The 14062-nt window shown below is 38.0% G+C and overlaps 1 protein-coding gene across 1 annotated transcript; it reads left to right on the top strand.

Moving 5' to 3' along the window:
* The first annotated feature begins 397 nt into the window (after window positions 1-397).
* Window positions 398-14019, top strand: LOC140936291 (probable serine incorporator). The gene is made up of 13 exons (XM_073385738.1): window positions 398-513; window positions 1122-1289; window positions 1861-2039; window positions 2580-2659; window positions 4881-4974; window positions 5623-5663; window positions 5995-6071; window positions 6551-6647; window positions 7009-7104; window positions 7500-7602; window positions 11102-11166; window positions 11865-11994; window positions 12638-14019. The coding sequence occupies exons 1-13, from the start codon at window positions 484-486 to the stop codon at window positions 12792-12794; spliced, it is 1317 nt and encodes a 438-aa protein (XP_073241839.1). The 5' UTR covers window positions 398-483; the 3' UTR covers window positions 12795-14019.
* Window positions 14020-14062: the final 43 nt, after the last annotated feature.

Raw genomic sequence — 14062 nt, 5'->3', positions numbered from 1 at the left:
AGTGAAAAGTTAAAATTATGCAAATTACTGACAAAAAAGGAGGAGACCCTGCTGTTTCTCCTGCTCGCAGGCTACAAAAGAAAAATAAGACTATTTCTACTCAAGCAAAGAGTCACAACAGGAGCTCATAAGTTATGGGCTCCTGGTCACAGCAAAGATTGACAAGAATACTTCGAAAACTGTTCTTCCCCGCCGAGAAAATAACGACTATCCACCGAAGATCACCGAAGTGTTACGAAGATAAAGGAATTGCAGCCTCGTACCCAGGCTAGTTCGCGCTATCCGAGTTACTAGGGGAGGCTTGGAACCAAGCGCGAGTGACAGTGACGTTATCGGTGACGTCACACCCGAAATCGCCGAGGACGACTGGGAACGAGGCTGGAGGAATTGTTGATGTTGTGTATGCAGAGTCATTCTGTATACTGTATTGAAGTTCGTTCTTCTCAGTGCAAGTTCTGTTTGTTCTGGTGAAGCGTATATTTAATGGGTTCAATTGTTTGTACCGCTGCATCGGTGAGTATCGATAAAAGTTATGAATTGTGTCTTTTGATAATAATACATCAACTTTTCCAACGAATACAGCTAGCTGGTGCAGGTGCTAGTGCATTTTTCCTCTTTCCCTCTGGTGAATTTTCAAGGTATTCCAAGGTTACTTAAACTTGTCTAAAAGCTATTTATAAGCTGTCTGAACGATCACATCGTCCAGTTTCCCCTCATACGTCTTGACAAGACGGTGTTATTTCAAATTATCATGCTAGTGATCTTTTATTATCAGTCGCAATTGTCATCATTGATTTCTGCGGGAGTTATCGGTAGATCAAAATTTTTTGAAGTTGTGAATGAAATTGTGGAAACTCTGGAATGGGGAGGGTTAAGGGATGCCATAAAGGGTGTGGATTTTTATTTTTATTACCATAACAATAATTAGCAATTATTGGAGGAGGCTAATTATGATATGAAGAATTATACAGATCGTGGAGAGTGTTATCTGATTATGCCCTTCAAGATCTGCATAACTTTTCATATCATGAAAGCGAAATCCAATAATTTCTTATCTGTCAAAAATGTGGTGACAGGAGTGCGTTATAACAAAATAGCCTTGTTTGTTTTTCTCTGTTTAGTTTGCCTGTTGCTGCTGTTCTACAGCTGCCAGCTGTTGTTGTGCGTGCTGTCCATCATGTCGCAGTTCAACATCCACCCGTATTATGTATACTGTGTTTTTGCTACTGGGAACTATTGTGTCTTGCATCATGTTATCTACAGGCATACAAGATGCAATGGTAGACAAGGTATCATAGAGTTTAAATTAATCTATAAACATTATGTGTTATTGGTAGATGACCATTAGTAAAATCAGGACCCAGTTTGAAAGTAGATTAACTTCTAACTAACTTACTTTGGCTGATCTCCCAATCGAGCCAATTCTATGGCTTTTCAATCACTCGAAACATGCTACTCAGGTCCATACTCCTAATAGTACAATGTAGTCGCAGTTTTTCACTAACTAGAATTATTTTGATGATACGCCACCAGTCAGTGTAGTAAGGCCAATATACCAGTTTGTTGATGATTGACCAAATCCACTACTGGATACTGTGTACTGTCAGGAGCACTGCAGCTAGCTTGCGAGAGCATCAGGTTTTTGCGGCTCTACTAGTTTCTAGTTTCACCCACCAGGTGAAACTAGAAACTAGAGCCGAAATAACTGGATGCTCTCACAGGCTACACTGCTGCCTACCCCAGGATTATTTGTCTTTGAGGCTTAGTACCCCTCTAGCAGTAGATTACGGTAATAATTGCCTTTACCTTTTAGTGGTTGGTATTCTTTGGGCTTATTTGACTTTTTTTTCTTACCGTAAGGTACCATTTTTTAGTGAAGCTTGTGAGAAAGCCTCATTAGAACCAAAATGCAACCTTCTGGTTGGATACCTGGCTGTTTACAGAATTTGCTTTGGAATGGCAGCGTTCTTTTTTCTTTTTATGATTTTAAACTTTGGTGTTTCTTCAAGTAAGGAATGCAGAGGAGGACTGAACAATGGGTGAGCAACAAGCTCATTCCCAGGTTCCTCCCCTACTGAGTAGCAGAGGAACCTGGGAATGAGGTTGGGTGAGCATTTAATTAGCACTAAATATAATAAATTGTTTTGGACTCGCCTTTGGCTCATGATTCACAAAAATTAGCCTTTTGTTACATTATCGCTTTTCATTTAATAAGTTTTGTCAGAGCATTCAATTTGTAACTTTAGTTATGTTATGCAACCAGTTACTACATCACCCCCATTGTTAACAGCGAGTAATTAGGTCTTTTCAAATCTTTTGCTTAGAACAGTAATGTGTGTTTCATCTATGTGAATTTAGTAGCTCTACTTATAAAGGTAGTTTTTTCTTTTGAATCAATGCATTAAAATGTTTTAGAGTCTAGGCTAGACTCTGTTTGCTTCGTTATTTTTTCACCTTTCTCACGTTTTCTCAACATCAATATCTGTCGCTTAGATAATGCTTTGTAGATTAACCTTGATATATACACATGTGCATGTAAGCTAAAAATGAATGTTTTGATTTAATTATAAACTTTAAAGGTTTTGGGGACTGAAGTTTCTTCTTTTGGTGGCTCTGTGGGTGGCTGCATTTTTCATTCCTCGAGGGCCATTTGGACAAGGTTAGTCAGACTAAGTGAATACAGTGTACCTCTATTTTCTTTTCTGTTAAAAAGTACTTTATAACTTTTTAGCAGATTAATTCTCTTACAGGTTGTAGAATGTCATTAACATCATTCATAAAAACCTTAAAGGGACAGTGTCCCGGTTATGCGCACGCGCGAGCGTCATCTGTTTTTTCTTTTAAAGACAATAGAACTGTCAAATTGAATCGACAAGATTTCCTTCCGGACCGCACCGCCGACAGAGATTTGTTGTTTATATTCTCAAGTAATATTTTAGACTTTCGAAGAAGTCTTTCGTCTTATATAAAAATTTGGCTCGCGGTTCGAAGACTCATCGCGATTTTATCGCTAGCTGGGCCGCCTCGCGACCCGAAAATCTCGTTCCGCTCGCTTTAAAAACATATTTTCTAATTTGAAACTCGTGTCAGAGGTCAATCGCTCCAAGTCCAGTAATATCTGCCTGATTTGCTCGCGTTCTAGCCTCAAACGTTTGAAAGACATAAATAAAAATGCAATCTCAACGCTATGAATCATCACAAAGATTAGTCAAGAATGATATTATGATTCATGTCACTAGTTTTTCAAAACGTGTAGCGCCTGTTTGTTCGATTTTGTCGGCCGTAAGGAGATTCATTTAAAAGTTTACTAACGTGTCGTTGCAAAACATTCTGCTTCACAAAGCTCCCCTCCACAAGATCTCCTCAGTCACATCAATGTCTCAACGGTTTCTTTCTTACAGTCTTTATTGTTGCTGTTTCATTTCTGCGTATTCCTTTCACAATTATCTGAGCTTGTATGGAAGCTAGCAGAAGAAATAAGCCTTGAATCGGCATCAAAGTGCTTCCAATCTTTTGGTCCTCCGGCCAACGGCAATAAAAGTAACGCCAAAAAATCCAGATTTTGCCCAAATAAAAACTTAACAGGAACAAAATATCATTGATCTATAATTCTGAGAAGTTTAAGTGTCGTATTGAACCCGGCCAAGCGCGATGCAAACGGATTTTTTAAGATTCTCTTACTCTCCTCGCATCTTTTGATTTCGCGACATCCTGTCCAAAAATCAAAGTTTGGTGCATGCGCAGTAACGGGATACTGTTCCTTTAAAACCTCAAAGTACTTTTGACTGCTGCTTTGTAAGAGTATTTTGCAATGTTTGGTAGTTGGATTTTTCACTGAATTTGGATTCTGTGTGAAAATGTTGAAGCTGTTAGTGCCTGCATGATTGTCATGGCTTTTTGAGTAGTTTGAAAATAATTTTCTGTTTACAGTCAGGTTTACAGGGGCCAAAATGTTCTTGGGGCCTTAGTTAATAAGCAGACAATGTATATTAATATTAAAATCCACTTCAAAAAAAGCCCAGTTGTAAGGTAATTTTAGACTTGAACAAAACAAACTAGTTATATACTGTACAGCTTCGATATAATAAAAGGTAAGCTTAAATTTAATCAAAAGAGACAACTCTTGCAAATGTACCACAAATACCTGGTCCAGCTTACACTTTTCGTCGCACTTAACCCATTCGCCCCTGAACCGCCTGTAACCGCCCGTGCGGATCCACGTCCTTTCTACCCTTTGTGATGTCGTCAGTTTTAACGGTCAAGGACAACTTTGTCCGCTAACTTGTGCAGAGTGAAGAGATCTTTCAAACCATACCAGAATGAGCACAATTCAGTCAAGGAAACCGGAGAAAGAGGCAAAAAACCATGTAACATTGACCTGAAAATCTCCATGAAAATCTTGTTCCATTGCCCACCTACCTTTCCTTTCACCTAATCCTAAGATCCTAAAAGCTTTCCTAAAAAGTATTCCCACCAAAATGAAGCCTACTAAATGCCCAGCAAGAGAAAAAAAAAATGAGGCAACAAAAGCAAAAAAAGAGGGGAGGAGAGAAAGCGAAAAGTAAAAGTCAAGACTGCTGTGTCACTTTTAAACCCAAACACTATGTCGAAATTTTGCTTTCTGCGTATGCCCGAACTTCACAAGCTGATATTTTGCATCTGGATCAGAAGGCCGCGAAGTGTACGACCTGTAAAGCGGTTTGTGGTAAGTTTTAGCTCTTTATAGCACGACAGTGACCAGAAAACCACTCGACTAGCTTCAAAACGCGTTTTTCGCCAAAATCTCCAAGAGCGAATGGGTTAATACTGTTTATATCATTGTTCCCAAGTTCAGGATTAGTATCATTTCCATAACACTTTTTGCTATTAATAATTTTCAGCATGGATGTACATTGGTTTTATTGGTGCCTTTGTGTTCATTCTGATCCAGCTGATTTTGATGATTGACTTCGCACACACCTGGAATGAAATTTGGTGAGATAAACCTCACCCCACCAGATTTTCATACCCTGTCTCATACTAAACTGCTTGAAAGTTAAGACCATGATGGAAATCAGTCAGAAAAGTCAAAAGAAATATAGCTGTAGGGGATGATTGTGACGATGGCCACTCTTGACCACTTCCCACTATTTTGCCAAAGACTTAAAAGGGGTTTTGTTAATGGACACTTTCTCAATATTGTGAGCAGTATTTAAAAGCATTTCTGGTTTTATTAGTAGTTGGAGAGGGCATTGTTGTTGCCTAGTCCAAATTTGGCTGAATAACTTGGTATTCTGTGTAGTTTCAGCTTTCCAGGATCGTACAGTTCACCCAACCTAATAAAAATACATGTTATATTAAACCAATGGCCCAGCTCAGTGTTTACTTACTGAGTTGTGGCTGCATGCAGGATGACAGTGGAGTAATAATTGTGTTTAATAGGGTGTGTCTCAATTTGGATTGTAAAACCAACCAATATACTGAGTGTGCACTAGCTTTTGTCAACTATTGGTCAACTACCCATTTACTACCAGGATTATTAGAGTGTGTTCTAAAATACTTTTTTTCTATCTTATGTTATAAGAGCAAGTAAAGTTCAACCTATCAAATAAAGAAAGTTCATGAGAATGTTTGTTTCACCAGGACATCAAATGCTGACGATGGCAACAAGTGCTGGTATTCTGGTGAGCATTTACTAACAATGAATTTAGTGAAACGAATGAGAAAGTCGGGCTTTTGTAATAGCATAGTAGAAGTGAGTCGCCTTCAGTTGTCATATTTAATTATACATGAAATGCATATTATCTTTTTGTGATACATGTACTTTTGTCAACAGTGGATGATTGATTTGAGGCACTCCTCACAAACGCTCTGTGGGTGTCTGGATAGCACAGAGTAGACCTACAGAAATAAACTGTAGTTATTGATTTCTACATCCATTCTACATGTACTTGAACGTATTTGTTCTTATTCAATCAGTTTAAAAAACAAGATGAATTTCTTTTTTCCTTGTAGGACTTTTCTTCTTTATGTTTGTCTTTTTTGCCTTGGCTCTGACGGGATTTATATTATCCTACGTCTTTTTCACTGAGGTCTGTATGGATTAAATTTGTTATACACTGCATGTTTCTCGATTGTTTTCAATGGTTCAATGTACAGGGCATAATTAGATTGAAGTCTCTCATTACATATAATTATTTATTTTAATTATGATTAGACGAGTCTGTAGTTTAGGTGCTAAAGTAAAGTTCCTATAATGACTATCCTTTGGTGACATAAAAGTCAATTGATTTATTTGAACCATTAAACCAACTGAAAGAACCTTTAATATTTTACAGATTAGGGTTAGGATTTTTCTTGGTCTTTTCCATTCTACCTATTGTCAGGTTTTCAGTGATGTTCCAGAGTATTCCAGGGCAGACGTGTCCTAACCAGCATAGACGGTTTCTGATTACAGCATGGCTTTCAGTAACAACAATATCAATATTATTTTCACCCATGCTCTTTGTAATGTACATGTTGTAATATCATTAATAACAGTTTTGATCGATTGTGGTTGTTGTGTTTTCAGTCAAGTGGCTGCCACCTGAACAAGTTCCTCATCAGCTTTAACCTCATCATGTGTTTTGTCATCTCTGTGATCTCAATTCTTCCTAAAATTCAAGAAGGTGATCTTCTGCTTATAGCGTAGTTTTAGTTTTTTTGTGTGTTTTCCACTTGGGTTTGGTTTTCATTCACACAAAAGCTACCGTAATGCCAGATATCAGGGTGTTCATTAGGCATGGGAGTCATCAAAGAATTCCCGCGTTAATTATGTAGAATTCTCCGGCAAATGTTCGGTAGCTTATGACTATTTTTTACTCAGACGTGAAGCCCCTTTCAAAATATTCCCATGTAACGTTACACCTTCCTCCCGCTACTTGAATTCTCAGTGAAAACCCTGATGCATATGAAAGGTTGTATGGTGTACTTGTAACTCAGGAATTTGATGTTCTGGCACGTAGTTTTTGCTCTTTTTTTTTCTTCTAGCTCAACCCAAGTCTGGTCTTCTTCAAGCGTCCATTATCTCCTTGTATGCAAGTTATCTTACCTTGTCTGCTCTTTCCAACCAGCCAACAGATCAAGGTACAACTTTATACATGTATATGCATTATTTACCAAGTGTGAGGTCAAGATGGTTGGATTTTGCCCAATTTTTGCTTGACCAAGATGAAGTCGCAGTCTATAAAAATGGAAAAAAAAGAACAAGGCCAATATGTAATGTCTAATAATGGGTCTTTTTCTTGAGAATCTAGCCAGCTCAGGATGTACTTGCATTGGCTACAAGAGGCCCATATTGCCTTCTTGGGTAGCAAATCAGAACACAGGATTTTCCTCTCCTTGCCCGCAAGTGGAAACAGCCTTAGTTGATAAACGCCTCTGAATTCACATTTTTAATTACAGTTAATGTAACGGTTTTCACCATTGTGTGCTTGTTTGTTTAATGTTACTTCTTTTTATTGTCATTCCTCATTCACAAGGAGAAGAAATTTGTGGATCTTCCTTGGGGACAATTGAAAATTCAGAGACAGTTGCTTTGGTTGTCGGGCTCCTTGTAATGTTTATTCTCGTCATTTATGCAAGGTCAGTCATATTACCATTCACCTCTTTTTTCCCAACAAAAATATTTGTGATGTTAACTTCCCATTTTCTGTTGGCCATATTCTGAAAATAAAAACTCATAAAAATTTTAAATGTGTAAATTATAAGTGTCTCTAGTAACGGTGAATCATTCTCTCCGAAACCGCATCTTTTTGAAACGGCTTTTTAGATTAGGCCTACTCTGGGACCTTAACTCGCCGCGAGATTGTGCGAGCTAATGCGAGTTTAGGCGAGTTAAGGCGAGATAAGGAAAAATTGAGCTCGCCTATTAGTTGCGAGTTTGTGCGAGTTAAGGCGAGTTAAGGCGAGTTAAGGGAAAATGATCCATCTTATGTTGAGGTTATAAGGCTTAAAACTTATAATATGCTTTAGTAACATACATATAAAGATGCCTTGGCATCTTTGTATGTCTTATATATATAGTAGGCTCCATGTTGTCCAATTACGAAAAAATTAAACCAAAAATTTCAGATGAGCTCCAAAGTTGAATGAAGCCAAATCTTGTTTAAATTTATTAACTGAAATATTTTCCTAATTGGACAAGCTTAAGTATGGATATGCTAGTGATATGGAGTCCTGTTCTTTATTAATTATATAGCATTTAGACTCCAAACTAGACCAGTTGGTGGCTGTATCATAATAATAATCATTGTCATCATCATCATATATTATTTATTAAAGCTATATAATTATTTGGCAGAGTAATAAATTACCAGTAGTGAGGAAAAAAAATGAAAACAAAACAATCATGAATTGATAAAAAAAAATGTAGCTGTAGTATAAGCACAGGTAGGATATTTAATTTAATTTAATTTATTTATTTAAATCAATAACACTATGTTTTAATAGGCAGGTGAGCATAATAGGTATCACATGACATGTCATCAATTGTTATCACTAACTCCAGAATTGAAAAAAAAAAAAAGTTTTTGCAGTCTGTGTCAATGTTCTTCAAAGAACTAGTATAAAAATCCGGGGAAGCTGACGAAATACAACTCAGCTGAGGAAATTTTTATGCCACAATCAATTTTACTGAAATGAAATGAAATTTCTTTCTCCTTGAAAATTACGACTTATCTTTAAGTCTTCCATTTGATCCATTCTCTCCACGTCACTGATGGTTTCCCTTGGAGTCCAGCTCAATTGTTTGTTTTCACTGCCAGAAATGATTGCCTTTTCGTTTCCTCGGATAATCTATTCTAATTTCTTGCCAATGAAGGCTGATGCCTTTTCGCAAAGACAGCAGTTCCCATATTTTAGAAACTCCCTCCTTAAACTTGGACAATCCTGTGAGAGACACCTTGATTTCTACAAAAGAAAGGAGGATCAAGTTAACTTGATAGTAAACTCTTGATCATTCTTAGCCTAGCAAAACAGCAAAAAATAAATGACCATATTTTCTGTTTAGGCTTACTTATTTTTTACAAAATGTCAGAAAGTGTTAATAGTTGTGCAGAGGACTATACCTTATTTAACTTGATTAACAAGAAAACACTCTCTACTATCGGCTTTGTCTTCCAAACTCTTAACAGTTGTCACTGATGAATCTTTTCTGACTTTCCTGCTTCGCATTTTTACAAAATGATCACCGGCTCAGGCGTTTTGTGCGTGTTTTTATGTCACGTACGCCACATTGAAGCTTCCAACCTAAAACTTGCCAGTGGACTGGGATCAACAAGGCTTTTATAGAGTTAACGTTGCAAGGGTAAAAGGCTTTAGCTTAGCTTACCTGCATGTGATACATTTCCAAACTTCTCGATTTAACATCAAAAGTTTTGCACGAGTTCTCCTCCTTTTCTTCAGAAGTTTTCCCGTCCATCTTGAAAATTACCCAGAAAGCATATCGAGGACAATAGGCTGAGCGAGAGGGCCCTGGGAAGACACGAGTTACCAGTATCTTCTGGGTAATTTCAAAGATGGCGAACGAAGTTGGCTATCAATGCAAAATATTGTACCTTTAGCAATCCTTTATTCAGTTAAGGGCTAAATGTAACAAGTCTTCTGAATCATGCCTGGGTTATGGTTGCCAGTCTGAATACAATGTAGGCCATACAGGATGTCACGTTGAACCAATGTACAGATCTTCTATTACGAGGTAAATATTTATAAGAATTATTTATAAGAAATATGGACTGCAATCAGTATGTGGACTATTTAAAGGATTCTCGATTCTGGCTACATCCTAGCCTTTCATTGATGATTGTCAGCTGGAATCCTCATTAAGCTTCATCAGATTATAGGATGATACGTATGCTACTACTCTTCATATGTCATGAACAACTTGCATGCATTATATTTGCAAAGTAATTAAACTTTCCATTACAAGTATCTTTTTTTGTAAATCATTAGCCAGCTTAAAACTAAAAATTTGATATTCTGGTATTATGTTTTTGTATTTCACTCTAAATTCGAGATTTCTTATTTTAAGCCAAAAATTAGAAACAAATCATAGGAGAATATTTTTTTCTTCAATTGAGAGATTCAAAGCAATCTTGAATTTAGAGTGTTTCTTTGTCTTGCGTAGAAGTGTAAGACTAAAACTTAAACTATTTTTTGAAAACGTTTTCGTGGATTCACTGTTTGTGCTTTTAGTTAATGTCACTTACCTTGTGGACCAAAACACAAACAGTGAATGTGGGATTTGTTAGACCCCGTGACCCCATGCCTCTGGAATTTCTGCCATGCTTAGCATTGAAGCCTTTTCATTAGGCAACGAGTTAGTGCATGTTCAGGCTGTTCCTGGTAGTTCCATTGACAGCCCAGTTGTGACTCCAAGGCATGACAATGTTAAGTAAGAAAAAACCTCATCGAATCTTTAGTGGTGAAATACCCTTACCACAGAGGCTATTGGAATTCCAGAAGGGTGGGATTGGTCAATTACATATTTTACATATTTTTTTAAAGGTAAAAACCCTGTTTTTCTTTAAAAATCACTATCTGTTAAACTTTTGAAATTTGTGTTCTTTGGCGTCTTTCCTTTATGGAGTAATTGTGAAATTACACTGAGAGTAGTATGAGATATTAAAATTGGTATCCACTTGGCAGTGGCGAGATTGGGCGAGTTTGTGCGAGATAATGCGAGTTTAGGCGAGTTAAGGCGAGATAAGGAAATTTGAACATAATCTCAAGTTGCGAGTTAAGGCGAGTTAAGGCGAGTTAAGGTCCCAGAGTAGGCCTTAGATTGGTTAAGGTCCCATCCATTCGAATCTGGATTACAAAAATGATATGCGGTTTCAGAAATGTGTGGGTTCATGTGGATGGTTCTAAGTGATAGAATGCCAGCTCTAACAAGGAATTTCTTCAGAGACTTCATAGATCTGCACATGTATGTTCCATCGGCCCCATACAATCCTAAATGCTTGCTCGGTCACTTTCGACCACGGGCCACACCACTTTTTCCAAACTGAAAGCTAGCTAAGTTGAATTAACGTTCGACACGACACGGTCACTACTCCTGTAACTTAGAACGTTTTTTTTCCAGCATAAGAACTGTTGGAAGTGCTGATAAACTGGCTCCAGCCGGGCCTTCAAGCAGTTCCACCAATGGTAGGTAGCTTGTAACATTAATATTACCGCTAATTGCAAGTTTTCGATGTAAAGTTTGAAAAGAAACTACAAAATTGAAAAAACTGGTGGTCATGATACTAAAGCAGAACATTCAAGCAGTTTACTCTAGGACAGGGTATATAAAAAAGAGCGTTTGGGTCTAGAATAGGGTATCATTTTCCAGGAAACTGATCAGTTGGTTGAAGATTTTATCTAGATTAGGGAAACAGCTACTCTAGGATAGGGGGGATTTGGGGAGTTTACTCTAGTATAGGGTAGCAAAATTCAGCTGAACTAGCTCTGGTATAGGTTAAGGCTCCCAGCGGCTCATCCCCACCGAGAAATTCCTAAAGTACCCCCCCCCCCCGGGCAGAGTAGGCCCGTGGCCATTCTCGAGTTGCCCTAAGCCTCTTTTTCAAAGCGAGGCTAAGTGCGATGTTTGATGTTTTATTCTCATGCAAATAAAACTCATGATCATTTTCACAAGAAATGTTTTGCATTTAGCCGCGTTTTGAAAGTGAGAGGTTTTGAAAATAGGAAATGGCCTAATTAGACCAACGAAACACAGTGCCAGGATTTCCTTTCCTGATCACGAGGGAGTGAATGGCATCCTCCTCCACCGTTGTCATGATAAGTTATGTGGTTTTTTTATTATCTTTTTCATTATTTATAATACAGTATTTTCACTTTCACCTCAGATGATGAAGAGAAAGGACAACAGTTGATAAACGACGAAGAAGATGGCGTGGCGTACAGCTATTCTTTTTTTCACTTTATTTATTTCCTGGCGTCATTGTATATCATGATGATGCTAACGAATTGGTACAGGTACGTGGCAAGAGGTGTGGCACCCTCTAATTCTCACTACAGTCAACTCCTGCCTCGCTGGGATAGCAGAGCAAAAATTATGAACTTTTGACAGGAACAAACTCTCTCTTGCTTACTTGCGAATACGCTTAGCCCTAACATCATAACTGTTTAAAACTTTGCTATGATTACCAGATCTGAGTACAAAAAAAAACCGAATGAATTGGGGTCTAAGTAATAAATGATGCTATCTTGCACGCAAATGCCCTTCCATAATCTGCCAGGCGCTTAAAAGGTCTTCCCACTCATAGGCACCCCCCCCGCCCCTATTGATAGTCCCATCTACCTATAAACAACAAAAAAAGGCATTCCATTATAAGCCCCCCTCCCCCAGATATAACCCCCCTCTTGCATGTATTGAAATGAATTTGATTCATAACGACTTTGTGAAGCTTAATGAAAAACCAGTAAGTGCAAAACTTATTTTATCAGCACTGCTATAGTTTGTTTCAAAGCGCTTTAAGCCCCTTCGTTTATTACCCCTCCGAACCCCTCACGAAGATGTATAAGCCCAGGTCTTTTAAGCAGCAGTTTATGGTAACCCACTTCACGTATTTAAGAAAACAAGTGTTTAATCTAGTTACTTCTCTTATTTTTTTTTCAGTCCTCAGGGTTCTAAGCTGGAGGAGTATCAGCGGACGATTGGTTCATTGTGGGTGAAAATGGTATCGTGTTGGCTCGGTTTTCTGCTTTATCTCTGGACACTTCTTGCACCTATTTGTTTCCCTGGAAGGGACTTCAGCAGTACCCTCTCTCGCTGACAAAATAATGCTGTAATTAATGTATTTTATAAATTTGAACCAGGTAGAAATATCTTTATACCTGCATTAGTAGCTGTAGCCTGCGACTAAGCTCCCAACGGATCTCGCGTGACTTCTCGCGATGCCCGCTAGCCCTGCCTTAGCCTGTTCAGGTGTTCAGATAGTACAGCGCGGCGGGAAGTTAAAGAGCGGGGAAAAAAATAAGGAGGGAGAGGGACCCCACCCCCGCGCTGTTTTTCCCGCTTACATCTTTTTCTACCGTCCCCAGATTTTGAACACCTTGAACAGGCTGGACTCCCCCAAATGGAGATAGTGCTTGCAGGCAACAGTAGATAGCTTTAAGCAAGCTAAGAGCGTAAATACTTTTTCTAAGAAGTTGTTAATATTCATATATAATACATAATGCTTGTTTTTAGAAATCTTAGCCTATAGTATTAACGTTAAAATATGTTTAGAGTCAGACCTTGAGGGTTGGAATCGGGAAAGAAGAAGTTCTTGAATCCGTGCAAAATGAAAGGATCTCGAGGAAACGTTGTTCGGGAAGAAAACATGACAGCATAGTGACAAGTGCGCTTTGTAAACAAGAAAAGCTTTTAGTCTAAATTAAGTTATGCCAACCGGCAGAGGTCAAATTCTACTGTGCGAACAGTTAAGGCGATGAAGAGAACTCTGAAGCGAAAAGGGGGGGACCTGCGCACATAATCATATGCTGCCCATCGAAAAATCATCAGCGCATAAACTTGAGCAAGCGAATAACATGTACAGGAAATAAGGCTCTCAAATATGCCCAATGGTTGGCTTTTAGTAGAACTGACTTCACCGTCATACTTCGATCTGTCGATTATTATCTCACTTTAACCCGCAATCTGGTGTTGGCAAAATTATTTCCAAAGGAAGCTTGAAAACTCGAGCAAGCAGCGGAGCTTAAGAACGCACTTGCGCATTCTCAACTACATTATTTGAAGGTTCAAAACCTTATTACATATTTTGTTGAATAACTTTAACACCAGCCTTTTTATTTACTGAATAATTTTTACAATTTATTTGGAAGTTGATGTCACAGATGTGTCTCTTTCAAGCATTTTAACAGTGTAAACCTAGATTTTTTAATCAAGTACATGCATATATAGCGTGGCTCTAAATTTGATCGGTGATAATAAGATATTTGTTTTGTCGCCAAATCAGTGTTGAAAACATTAATAAACGTCGTAAAAGTTAATGTGAACATCCGTAAATCCTTTTTTCTTATAATTATTTTACTTATTACT

This window comes from Porites lutea, chromosome 5, assembly GCF_958299795.1.
Source record: "Porites lutea chromosome 5, jaPorLute2.1, whole genome shotgun sequence".
Taxonomy (NCBI): domain Eukaryota; kingdom Metazoa; phylum Cnidaria; class Anthozoa; order Scleractinia; family Poritidae; genus Porites; species Porites lutea.
Note: the sequence above shows the minus strand (reverse complement) of the source record. Positions and strands in the feature narration are given on the sequence as shown.

Excerpts from the sequence above, each read along its gene's own strand:
- LOC140936291 (XM_073385738.1), top strand. The coding sequence starts at position 484 with ATGGGTTCAATTGTTTGTACCGCTGCATCG. Across the intron at positions 1,290-1,860 it reads AAGATGCAATGGTAGACAAG|GTACCATTTTTTAGTGAAGC; the intron begins GTATCATAGAGT and ends TCTTACCGTAAG. Across the intron at positions 7,105-7,499 it reads CAACCAGCCAACAGATCAAG|GAGAAGAAATTTGTGGATCT; the intron begins GTACAACTTTAT and ends CTCATTCACAAG.